At 37.9% G+C, this 12,741-nt stretch overlaps 1 protein-coding gene across 1 annotated transcript in view; it reads right to left on the bottom strand.

The window, feature by feature from the left end:
• Positions 1-12,741, bottom strand: part of LOC116690849 (lysophosphatidylcholine acyltransferase 1) — a 32,558-nt gene that overhangs the window by 14,575 nt on the left and 5,242 nt on the right. Inside the window, exons 2-3 of the mRNA XM_032518051.1 lie at positions 6,279-6,418; positions 4,126-4,340 (exon numbers count right to left, since the gene is read on the bottom strand). Of these exons, the coding sequence (XP_032373942.1) occupies positions 4,126-4,340; positions 6,279-6,418 (355 nt within the window). The remainder of the gene's footprint in view (positions 1-4,125; positions 4,341-6,278; positions 6,419-12,741) is intronic.

Here is a 12,741-nt window from a genome sequence, read left to right as displayed (position 1 = left end):
GTAGTGTTTGAGACTCGCTATACTCTGGTGGTAACTCTATTCACATCAACAATACATACAAATAACGTTAGTCTGGACAAGAGAACCATATAGAAGAATTTTGAAACTTAATTTGCCATTCAAAAGACCCTTTTATTTATTCATGTCTGCTCAAGGAGGTCTGTTTCTGTTAGCCACCATCTTCTTTTTAAGATTATTTTTTGGGGGGTATTTTAGCTGTTATTTGTATAGGAAAGCTGAAGACATGAAAGGGGAAAGAGAGTGGGAATGACATGCAGCAAAGGGCCACAGGTCAGAGTCAAACCCACAGCCGCTGCGTTGAGGAGAAAACCCCTATTTGTGGACGCACGGTCTATCAGATGAGCTACCCAGGCACCCATTATGGCATTAATTTTAACAGCCCTAGTTTTTCCACAATTGTTTCATCATAACTAATACCCAGACATTCCCAAAAAAATATCAATATTGCTAAGTTAAATTAAGTTACCACCCAGTCAAACTGTATGTGCCTCACAAAGACAAATCAGTCTATTTTAAAACAAAAATACTTTTTTTGCAACAACCTGAGTGCTGAAGGTTTGAAATAAACTGACACACAACAGTGTGACAGCCTGACAGAGTGACACCATGACACCTCTTTCACTTCCCATACCATAGCCACTTGATTGTGTTAGACCAAGAAAACCTAAAAAAAAATGGTCAGACATAGTAATGCAATGACCATAAAGTTGTTAAATTATGAGAGGAGAACTCTACTAAAATATATTTGCATAGTGTACAATATGCAGGGCAAAGATTGAAGGCATTTCCAGGATTTGTCACCTGTTTAGCAGAGCTGGATCACAAAGGAATAAAGTAGAAGGAAATTAAAGTGAGTGAGTGAGTGAGTGAGTGACCCGTGATTAGACCAAGACTGGGTTTGAATATTCTAGGTTAGTTATCCAGAAATCACAACAAGTTAAGGAGAGTGGGGGTAACATAAAATGAAAAGAGAGGGAGGCCATGAGAAGTAGAAATTGAATCCAACTGTGAGCTGTCTGCCGACACGAAGGGATTAGAGCTCTAGGTGTTACCCTGAGAGACGCACGTCACTCTGGCTGATCAGATCTTAATGCTTATTCTGGAATCCACTCGTTGGCCAGATACTTGTGCCTCGTTCCTACTGTAAGGCCAGCTTGACTAGTCAAACTGAAGTTCTACAGGTAACTTTTCAAATACATTTTTTGCATTATTAAGCAACCTTCCTTTGATTCCCAGTCAAAGCCTTACACTCCGTTTCTACCTGTATTGTAAGCACAGTACCCTAAGATCTCACAATGCCTTGTGTAGCTCACTCCTGCTAACTTTATTGTTCATCAGACATGAGAATTTTGTTCTCATATGTGGGTAGGCCAAGGCGAGAAGGGTTAGATTTGCTAACGTTAGCCAACGCATTTATTAAAAATACATTTGAGAAGTAATTTAAGCATTCGATTATTCTTTTTTTTTTTTAACTATTCCAATTATATTCAACATCCATAATTAGTTCCAAGAGCTGTACACTCAATCCTGCAATACAAGCAAGTAGAGGTGGCAATATTAAAACGTGAGGATATTTCCAGTCCAGGTGAAAAGTTTCTTTGCAATACCAATACACAGTGCAGAGCAGAAGCCAGAAGTCAACAGCAAAGCCTACATTTATTTTAAATCATTTCAAACAAAAAAATGTGTCCTAAAATGGTCATAAATCGATACTAGACATCTACTTCCTTGTTTACTGCTGCAAAAGAGCAGAAAAAAGCATTGGTTACCACAAAGAGTGTTTGATGGTTATTCAACTGCCTGTTTCAACTGTCTTTTCAGTTGCTGGAGACATAGTTAGTGACCAAAGGTCTCCGCTACTGCCAGAAAATGTGGACATGCTCATATTCCTGAAACGGTACGTGGTCATATATTAGGCAGAGCAGTGTATAATGCTTGAAAGAAACTATTGGTCTGTCTCTGTTTTGATTGAGAAAGTACTACCTTTGATTATGGTTTGCACTTAAAAATAAAGACTAAAAAAAGTCATCAAATTGTTATTTTTTGCTGTTTTTATTTTTAATTTTTAATTTGAAGAAACTAAAGTAGTTCAGTAAGAAGGTCACACACAGCTTCAATTAAAAGTTAGAAGCTTACGCTGCAGCAATTAGGTCTGAAGAGGTTGGATAGATTTTATAGTCATCAAACTGTACATACAGAGTGTACATATGAAAGGAATTCTTTCCACTGGCTGGCCCGTAAATACTGCTTTAACTAAAAACAAAAGTAAAAAATAAATAAAAACGCTACAGAATGTTATTTTAACATTACAATATGACACTAAAAAACAAAATCGTAAAAGCTTTTTTTATGGTTCTGCAGAGAGGCGAGGCAGGTGTGAGAGAGTGACAGTGATTAGCTTCAGAGCGAGAAGGGACTCCAGACTAGGAAATCTATAGCAGGAGTTAGGGTTAGTAGGGGGAAAGGCATAACTCTCTGTGTGTACTGGCTGCAACTGAGCAAGCCTACTTGAATTCTGCATGTGGCCTCGTTTGATGCACAGACAGCAACTCCAATTAGCTGGCTGAATGGTCAGTGGTGATACAACAACAACAACAACAACTGGTAAGTCATAATACAGTCTCCCTTTTACAGTTTGGTGGCAACAGCGGCGGGTGGATGTTTTTATGTGAGATACCATTTTCTCTAACATTATACATAAATTAGTAGGTACAATGTCAGAAATGCGGGTTGAAACTAAATATGCAGAGACCATGAGGTTCTGGTAGGATTTCATTCATTTATCATTTATTTTGACTCCTGAGATCATTGAGGGACGGCCCTCATTTGCAACGACATTGAGTAATAACAAAACACAGAAGTGGAAACACAATCGTAAGAAAGACAATAAAACTTTCTGAATTGATGACTAAATTTGATAAATAAATTATGATAATATGGATAAGAAAGAAAGTACAATTATGTAAAGAAGGAAAAGTAGAAGTAAAGCAAGTTTGCAAGTTTAAAACTAGATTTCTAAATTGTCCAAAAGGCACAAGTGAGTTGATTTTAAGGAAGTGCTGTAATTTGTTTCAGGAGTCAGGGGCACTAAAGTTAAAAGAATCTTTTCAAGTTTAGGCCGAGGAAACATGAGGCAAAAGCCAGTCAGCAGAGCAAGTCTGATAATGTCCCTTTGAGGGACAGAGAAGTTATGTAAGGTAAGATGGCAGTTGTCCAACAACCTTATAGATAAAAAGATACCAGTGAGTAGCATGTCTCTCTTGGAGGACTACCCAACACTTTCATATAAAATACAATGATGTGTACCATAGACATGACCGGTTATGAATCTCAAGACTCAAGAGTTGAACAGGATGCACGTCTATACATCACCATTTTCATGAATGGGGCCATTCATTAAGGGCAAAATGAAACATCCCCCCCCCATATAAAATAATTCATAGGTATTATTGGCAATTATGCCTGACAGGTTAAGACAGTTGCTGAAACATTTAATCTTTAGATTCATATCATTTAGTATTGTAAGGATGTGGTGAGTAACTATAGAGTTGTTTTACTTCTGCAGTTTGATTGTGATCTCTTAAAACATAGAACATTTCATATCTGCTTCCTCATGCCGTGGATGTTTGCGTTTAACAATGTCATTTGGACTATGCCGGTTGGTACAGAGTTGACAACTTAATGGTCCTGTTTTTGAAATTCCTTCTGCTTCCACCATAACAAGGTGTGCATGCATTTTGTGTGCATTTCCAGGTATACCACTACTGAGAACATTAGCCAAGCTGTACTTGGCTTCAAGTCTTGTAAATCATTTCTGCAAAGTAGATTGGGAAATCCCCTCTATTTACGGATACAGGAGAAAATTCACAGAAACAGTTCTGACATGCCCTTTACAAAAATGCACACACTGTACACTTAACTGGAACGCATATGTGGCTGGACAAGTTTAGGTAATATCATTGCCTATGCATAGAGATTCTGTACTTTGTGCATTAATGCTGTCATGAAGAATCAGGTCACTTTTATCAGATTGTTCTCTCGCTTACAATGAAGGTCATTGTCATAGAAGTAATGATGAGAGTAAAATATGCGTTTGGTACTTACTACCCCAGAGAGGTATATCCTTGCTCTCGGCCTTCATGACAATTGAGGCCATTGTCATCGTGACTGGGATGGCATCAAAGTAAGACGAGTGGGGTGCCAGGGTGAGGATGGGTGCTTCTGCAGGCAATGCCCTTCGCCCTTTCACAGTCATCCAATGGAAACCGCCAGCAAACCACATGACCCGCATGATGATCTTCAGAATTATGTCCACCAGTCTGAAAACAGCATGCATGTGTAAGGGGCACATTTCATTTCAACAGCAAATGGGAATAAAGTTGCCACCACTGATATGTTATGCATGATAGATACATACTTCCAAGCCAATGACATGACACAGTAGTTGTAAGAGTTAATTTCTAGTGTAAAATAATCAGTGAGTAGTGACAAGAGTTAAAACAACACCGACAGCAACAAAAAACACTCAACACTCCGCAAGGCACCTTTCCACTGTATATGTAGAATTAGTATAAGTTAGTTACCCCTATGACTCTTTTCTGTCTCTCCCGCTCCTCTTTTTTCGTGGCCGAGTCACAAGCTAAACTGTCATCAGTCTAGACCAATTGATGTCCAGGATCTTGGATTTGCCAAGAATGCCATTAAACACGGTAGCTGCAACACTAAAATAGATCTAATATTTGCCACTTCCATATGAAAAGTGTTACAACAATTAAGTAGGATTGACACCCTTATAACGTGTCTACATTTTTCACTGTGTTGTTAAATGCTGGTTGCACATTTGACAAGTCATTTTGTGATTGGCAATACTGTGATCGCAATTACAATGTAATGGTATTGCCGATTTAATTCAAGTTAAATGAATGTAGAAGAAATACATAAACAAAAATTTGCAATTTTTTTTTTTAAATAGACATTTTCCTTTGCTCAGCAGTACAAATAAAATAAATAGAATAAGAAAAATTCTAATTAAAATAGTAAATGTTATTCTTTGCCATTATAAACAATGACATTAAATGAATAACTAGAGATTAAGTTACAAAATATGATTGTGCAACCTCTTCTTAAAGTCTGCATGCTCTGAAACCCTCTACACTTCTGAAACTCCATTCACGACACACACACTACTGCCTAAACAGACTGACTGGTCATGTGTTTTGTGCTTGCTTAATTCATTGTATAAATTCAACGCAGATCAATAAATCAGGCATTAGTGAGAGCAAGAATGGCAAGTGCGTTGAATGAGTTGCGTCAGTGTATGAGTGGTGAAGCGAGCGAGGAGAGCAAACAGTGAGTGGTGTCTTAGTGACTTAGTATAGCGGCTGTGTGAGGGAAAAGCGGAAACAGAAGAGCTTCTTAAGACTCGGTGGCTTCATCTGTTGTTGATAGTGTTGGTAAAGTGAAGGGTGTAAAGTGAAGACTGCAGTCCACACAGAGACTAGTGTCACGCACACCTTTTTGATTACTTAAAGGCGCTGAACACCCACACAGGTGTTGATAGTTAAAGTGGCTGGTTGGACCTTTTCAAGGACTGTGTGGGTGTGGGTAGACTGAGTGATTGACATCTTCCTGAGTGCACTGTTAGTGTTGTTGCACCTGTTAGGGCGGGAAAAATGACAACTTTGTCATCCTTATTGGTAGAAAGAATTTGTGACCTAATAAGTTCCCATCAAAGCTCCGGCCCACCTTTAACGTGAAAGGAGTCTAATCAGCCAGAATAACTGAAAACACCTGTGTGGATGTTCAGAAGCTTTACATCGCATATTTTTTGCGGTTATGTAATTGAACAGTGAAATCACGATTTGATTAATCGTGCAGCCCTAGTACGGAGCAAAAAACTGAGAGAGGGGCAAACAACTGAACTAGCAATGCCCAAGAATTTCTCACCATAAAAAAGATAGGTTGTGATTTATTTAACCTAAAACTTGAACTGTGACTCCAGACAACTCAGCAATGACAAGTGTAAAGGTCTACGAGAAAGATTTAGTGTTACTGTTTGAAGTAACGTTCATTAAGTAGCGTTTTTCGAGCTATGTGATGTTCGATTCATAATGGAAACAGCATTATACGACCAGCTGCCCATCGCATTCTACATTTGCCGACGTGATATCTCTTGTAAGAATTGTAGTCTTTCCTAAAATATAAAATTCCCCTTCAAAATGACAGACAGACACACAAATGCATAACAAAGCACCCACCTCCTCCAGAGGCACTGGGGTTCAACGGTGGCCTCTGAGCGCCCTACTGAGGCCAGGAAGGCAAAAGGCCAAGCCAGCAGCATCATGAATGCAGCTATGAGGAGACGGATGGGGAAGAGTGTGACTGTCATGAATGCAATCTGTAAGAGATTGAGGAAGAGAGAAAGAAGGAAAAGTGTTAAAGAAACAGATCCAACAATACACGTTTTTTGACTTCACCCAGTCTTAAAGGAGAACTCTGGTCGATTTCAACACATAGCTCTGTTGTTTGCTGTCAGTAGAGAGAAAAGTGAAACCAATCGGTGCTGCCTACACCGTGGTATCCTCCTGCTAGAGTTAGCACCCAACAGGCTTAAAAAGGGCAAGTTTTTAACTGGTTATAGCCTCTTAACATGTTCAAAATGTCATTACAAGTGCCTAGCCATGGGCAGTGATTCCTTCCAAGGGAACACAGCGACTGACTGCAGTAGAGTTGCAGTTCAAGAGTTATCGCACATAGGTAACTAAGCAACAGTGGGCTCTTGAACTTTTGACTTGCTGCAGCGAGCTGCTCTGCTCTCCTGGCTCCACTGTGGTGTCAGGTTTCAGCCCGTTTCTACATAGTCATTACTAAGGACACAACAACGAGAAATTGTTTTTTTGTGGAAAAAAATCAATTTTTTAATACTGGATTGTATGAGTTTGACAAATCGACAAGTGTTGACTTCACCGGAAAACGGGGAATAAACAGAGGTATGGATTAACAACTTGTATGCCTTTCTGTCACATCTACAGAATTCAGGTTCCCTGTGTTCAATTGGATTGATTCACTGCACATGACTATGCACTTGTAATTACATTTTGATCATGTTTAGATGCTAAAAACATGTTTAAAACTTGCCCTGTTTAAGCCTGTTGGGTGCTAACTCTAGCAGGAGGGTAACACGGTGTAGGCAGCACCGATTGTTTTTGTTTTTCTCTCTACTGACAGCACTCCTAATTTCCAAACAACAGAGCTTTGTGTTGGATTTGACCGGAACTATCCTTTAACTATGAAGCCCCAAATCACCAAATTTACTAAACGTTGACTTTAAAAACAGATGTCAAAAGAGGGAGAAACGTCTTAGTGCATTGGAGAAATAGGGGTCAACATTTAACAACTTACACAACTTGTGCAGTATAATCTAAGTCTTTTTTATCCAATCAAAAGCTCAGTACTTTCTAAACACATGCTTTTTGACTAAAACCTTACTATTTACATCACTTCCGATTGAACAGTCTCCCGATTGCACACTACTGGTCTAGACTTGCACAGACGAGTAGTGCGCCTGCACAAGCTTCCTTACAGTAGCGGATGAGTAGCAGAAGTGTTGTAAATTGTAAGGTTTTATTGAAAACGTGTTTGGGAAGTACTGAGCATACGGCTGAATAAACAAGACATAGATTATACTAAATTGAATGGCACTTTGTACAGGTTTTATATTATTGAGCATTTAGGCATGCAATAAAAGAGTAGAGAATTAAGTTTTCTTCACAAATTTGAAGCAAGTTCTTGTTGACTGATTGATCAACCAATGGTCATTTTGAGCGTGAAGTATTCCTTTATAAAAGAACAATAAAAAAAGCCCATCAGAAAACAATGATGCTTAGTCTTATGAGAAGCAATTAACTATCAGCATCTGGTGTAAAGAAAAAAATCGGTGCATAGTTTAATTCCTAACATATAATGAAGCAGAGAGGCTTTTCCCTTATGTGCCTGTCCTACACAGTACAGAGGGCAGCAGCAGGCCTGCAGCAAGTGCCTCTGATTACAGTGGTCAACAGCAGCTATCCTGCATGAAGAGCTGGGTGTGATAGCTTACATGTACTAGGCAATTTAAATCAGATGGGCCTTCTGACCTCAGGTCACAATATGGCCCTTATGCTGATCGTGCTTCATAGAGCATATGTTCTTCATTCTTGAGGGCTCTGACAAAACCTTGCATTGTTTGAGTCTAACAGTGAGTGTTTGCTTTACAGCTTTTTATGGCTCCCTGATAGCCGCGTTTATCTTCTGTCAATATTTGTCTTGATAGAGGCCACTACTGGTGAGCATGAAGCCGATCGGCATCTTATCCGGGGAGAGTGCTTGTCTGACAGTGTGGTCAGTTTAACTTAGATCAATTGAAGCTTGCTTGTTAAACTACTGACAATAAGAAACAAACAAACAGAGACTAATTGAAGAATAGTTAGTAGTCTTAAAGCTCGGTAAGGGAAAACGTCATAATCACAATTATTTTGGTCAATATTGAAATCCGGATTAATTAATACGAAATTTCCCTTCATACTTTTCCCGTTTTTTTCCCTTTATTCAGAACATCGAGATAAAATAAGAATTTACTTGCAAAAGGTAATGTGCTAAAATTGTAATAACAAGTAAAAATGTGATTGATTGCACAGCCCTATGTTAAATTAAAGGTCCCATGACATGGTGCTCTTTGGATGCTTTTATATAGACCTTAGGGGTCCCCTAATACCATATCTGAAGTGTCTTTCCAAAAAGTCAGCCTTGGTGCAGAATATCATCCCTGTCTAAAGGCAGAGATTGGGCGCTGAGAAAGCAGTTGGTCTTTGGAGGCCCCCCGGTCTGAAGCCGCTGACCTCCAGTCAGCCAGAACAGAGGGTCCGACTGGTTCTGCTCAGAGCTACAGAGTTACCAGCTCTGTGGGCAGGGATCAGGGACCAGGGTTAGTAGTTTAGAAAAGTAGGTGGGTTACACCACCAAACCAAATAACCAGAAACAGACCAATCCCCAAACCGGTTGTGGCCGATGGCCGTCCACCGAGAATCAGGTTCTGTCTGAGGATTCTGCTCCTTAAAGAAAGTTTTTGTTCACCACTGTCATGCTTTTGGGGGTAAATGTTGGGTCTTTGTGAATTATAGAGTGTGGTCTAGATGTACTCTATATGTAAAGTGTCCTGAGATAACTTACTTTATGATTTGACACTACATATATATATATATATATATATATATATATATATACATAATCTACACACAACACACATACAATGTTATATACTATATATATATATATATATATATATATATATATATATATGAATGCATTCAACACACCTGAAAACAGGTCTGTTTTTGTAAGCCGTAGGTTTTAGACATTTTGCCACTTACGTTCCTGCCAAAATGGCGGCATAAACAGTCAAGTCACATGACCCCCGGGCCTTTTCAGAGTGTTTAACATAAGCATGCTCTATGTCCCCAAGTTGATTTCCTGTCGCAGTGTATGTAAATGACATCAACTGACAGGAAGTTGACAAGGGGCTTGGCTGTTGCCTGGCAATGGAATTCCATGTTTTTAGTAGGAACATTTTTCTACATAAACAAATGTTCTTAGGTTTTTATCCATTATTCCCTCTTTTTTATGGAAGTCACTTCTTACATCACTTTATCTGATCAATAATAAAAAAGCAACAAATGTATAGACTGTTATAAGAATGTTTTTGATGAGCTTCCGTAACACCAAATTGGTTATATATTGTTTATTTAATATTGTTGTAAATTGAATTTACACATTTACAGTGTGATGTACGTACTCTAATTGTACATTTTTACAATAAAAATTTAGTTTTCATCCCTCAAAAATAAAAAATAAAATAAAATTAGAAAGGTCTTATAGACTGGAATTGTCTATGGTATATGGCATCACAGCATTCTATAACACATCAAAATAACTAATGGCCAATCAGCTGTGAGTTCCGCTGTGACTTCACATCATATTAATTATATATGTCTACTGGACATAGGTCTATTTTTATACAAACATAAAGTAAACAATTTTGCACAAGAAAAACAATGGTATTTCTTTACTATAATAAAAAAGGAGTTGCTGGGAGTGCTTGAGAGCGATTGTATACTGCACTTGTTAAAAGATTTATTCAGACCCTGAGCATGAGAATGCATGAATGTCACTTAGAATTAAAATAAATGCAAAGCTATAAAAGCAGAGTTTTATTTTCAAGAGTTAGAATACATTTAGGCAATGAACTGAAAGGCATCTTTAAATCCATGCAATAAGGCTTGTCACAGTCTTAAAATAAACGTGAAAACAAAATAAACATTCATCTGGACTGATGCCACTTGGGAATTCTATTGTAGCTACCAAGTTTGATCTACATTGTAACAGTACTGTAAAAAAGGTACACAAGATTAACTGGAGCTTCTTGGTATCAAAATCCCAGGCTAGTCTAAAACAGCAGAACTGTACTCCGTATTGACAGTGTAGCCATGTGTAGGTCTTGCAAACAAAATTCAAGTTAGCAATTGCAGTTGTGAACCAGATGTTACCAGTCTGTTGTTATTATCGCTGCACTGATGAACAAGACCCTTCTAGGTTGAAACCAGAAAATCTTTAACCATTAATATGCAACAAAATGTTAGGAGAGTAGACTCTCTGTGCCTCTGTGTGTGTGTGTGTTTGTTTTAAAATGTCACATTATTTCATTTTAAACATATTGCAATATTCTATGTACAGCTTCGGTGTATCAATACAGTATTGCCAAGGAAAATATTGCAATACTATGTTGTATCGATTTGTATCCGAGTAATTCACCTAATATCATACTGAATGTGTAAAAAAAAAAACATGCCTACTACTAACAATGCGGCATCGCTCCTTCCAAGCAAACCGAGAGGCAGTGATAGGTAGTAGAGCCCAACCAATAAAGGATTTTTAAGGCTGATATCGATACAAATATTTGGTTATTTAATAATCCAATGCGGATTTATATTTAAAAAAATACAGAAACAGTTACAGAACATAAACAGATTTCCCTAGCATTCGTTGTTTGTAGTTGTTTATGAGTTCTCACTAATATATGATAATAATTTGTTTTACTGTCACAACAGAACAGAAGATCAAAATATATTAAAGCTCAGATAAATAAAAGGTATAAAATACAAACTTAAGATATGAAACTTAAAGTTCTTTGAACAAAAATACATTAACAAAAAAAGAATCTGTGTTCATAACGTTGTTGACCGTTTTTTAAATATTAATTTATTAGAATCATTTATTTGTTATTATAAATAATTCTGACGAATGAAAAAATGCCGATACCGATAGATCGGAAAATGCCTAATTTTGGCCCGCGGATATATCGGTCGGCCACTAATAGGTAGGCGTTTAAGGGATTACAGCAGCTACAGATGACCTACAAAGGATCTTTTTTGCTCCTATTTCAGTGTCCATATGTTGTTTACTGCTGTCAGGGTGTAAAGACCATTTCAAACAATATATAAAAAAGTGCATAATGGAAATAGTTATTAACCCTGCCTTTAGGGAGAAGATATTGCACTCTTTTTAGTTTCACAAAACCATTGGTAGGGCTGTCAATGAATAATCTAAATGTGAATTAAAAAAAACAACCAACATTTGAATGTGAAAATGAATAATAGACTGTTGAAAAAAAAAGGAAATGAAAAGCTGCACTACCACAGCTGTCTGCCTCGCGCACTCTTGCGTGGGCTTGAGCAGCTGCCCCCTAAACATTCAGCTCTCTGTCTGTGTAATGTCTTGTTGAGCCAAGCCGGTCGTCCAGAGAACTCACAGCGAGCGAGTGGGCGTGCTGATGACGTTTCTATCAATCAGCAGGCACTACAGGAAGTAAACAAACAACGAGGGTGAAGAAGAGGACGCCACAAACACGGTAATAAAAATGCCAAAATGGAGAGAAGACGGGATTTGAGACGCCAAATTACAAACCAGGTATGTAATCACGATGCAATTTGCCACAGGTTGTACCTCCTGCACGTTCCAGAGAGACAAGGAAAGAGGTCTATGGTGATTAAAATAAGTTGTTCATTATATACAACATTTACATTTAAAATAAATGTTCATTTTGAAATGAATATACCTATAAAAAGTAGGTAGCCTATGTCTCCCATTGTATTGGTTTGCCTTCTTATGGACATAATGCACAAATAGATATTCAAATATATATTAGGAATATTTGAATTGCATTTTGAAATTGAGAAAACGGCGCATTAAAACTGATGCATACGTGTGACTACTCTTGTGGAGGAACACATCAGTTACCCACTTCTGATGCCAATGCATAGAAATACTGATCAAGTGTGGGAATAAGATATTGACTCAATGCTTTTGGCAGGATCAAAATTGATTTAGGTTCACACAAGGAATTGGCTTGTCTAACCTAAGCTGGGAATTAAATCAACTGTAACATTAGCAGAACCAACTTTTAGACTTTAAATCTAGATTTGCAATGAAATGATTGCTGATACACCTAAATCATTAACAACAATGCAATATGTTTTCTAACAGTATTTGCTAATGAAGGTGCCAAATTGCCAAAGCAACTTCATATGGGTTGAAAAGTCGGGGACTGAATTACAGTATAGCCTACTAATGAGAATGTGCAACTACAGTATATAGTAGTATAGCCTACTAACGAGAATGTGCAACTAC

The sequence above is a fragment of the Etheostoma spectabile genome, chromosome 6 (assembly GCF_008692095.1).
Source record: "Etheostoma spectabile isolate EspeVRDwgs_2016 chromosome 6, UIUC_Espe_1.0, whole genome shotgun sequence".
Taxonomy (NCBI): domain Eukaryota; kingdom Metazoa; phylum Chordata; class Actinopteri; order Perciformes; family Percidae; genus Etheostoma; species Etheostoma spectabile.
Note: the sequence above shows the minus strand (reverse complement) of the source record. Positions and strands in the feature narration are given on the sequence as shown.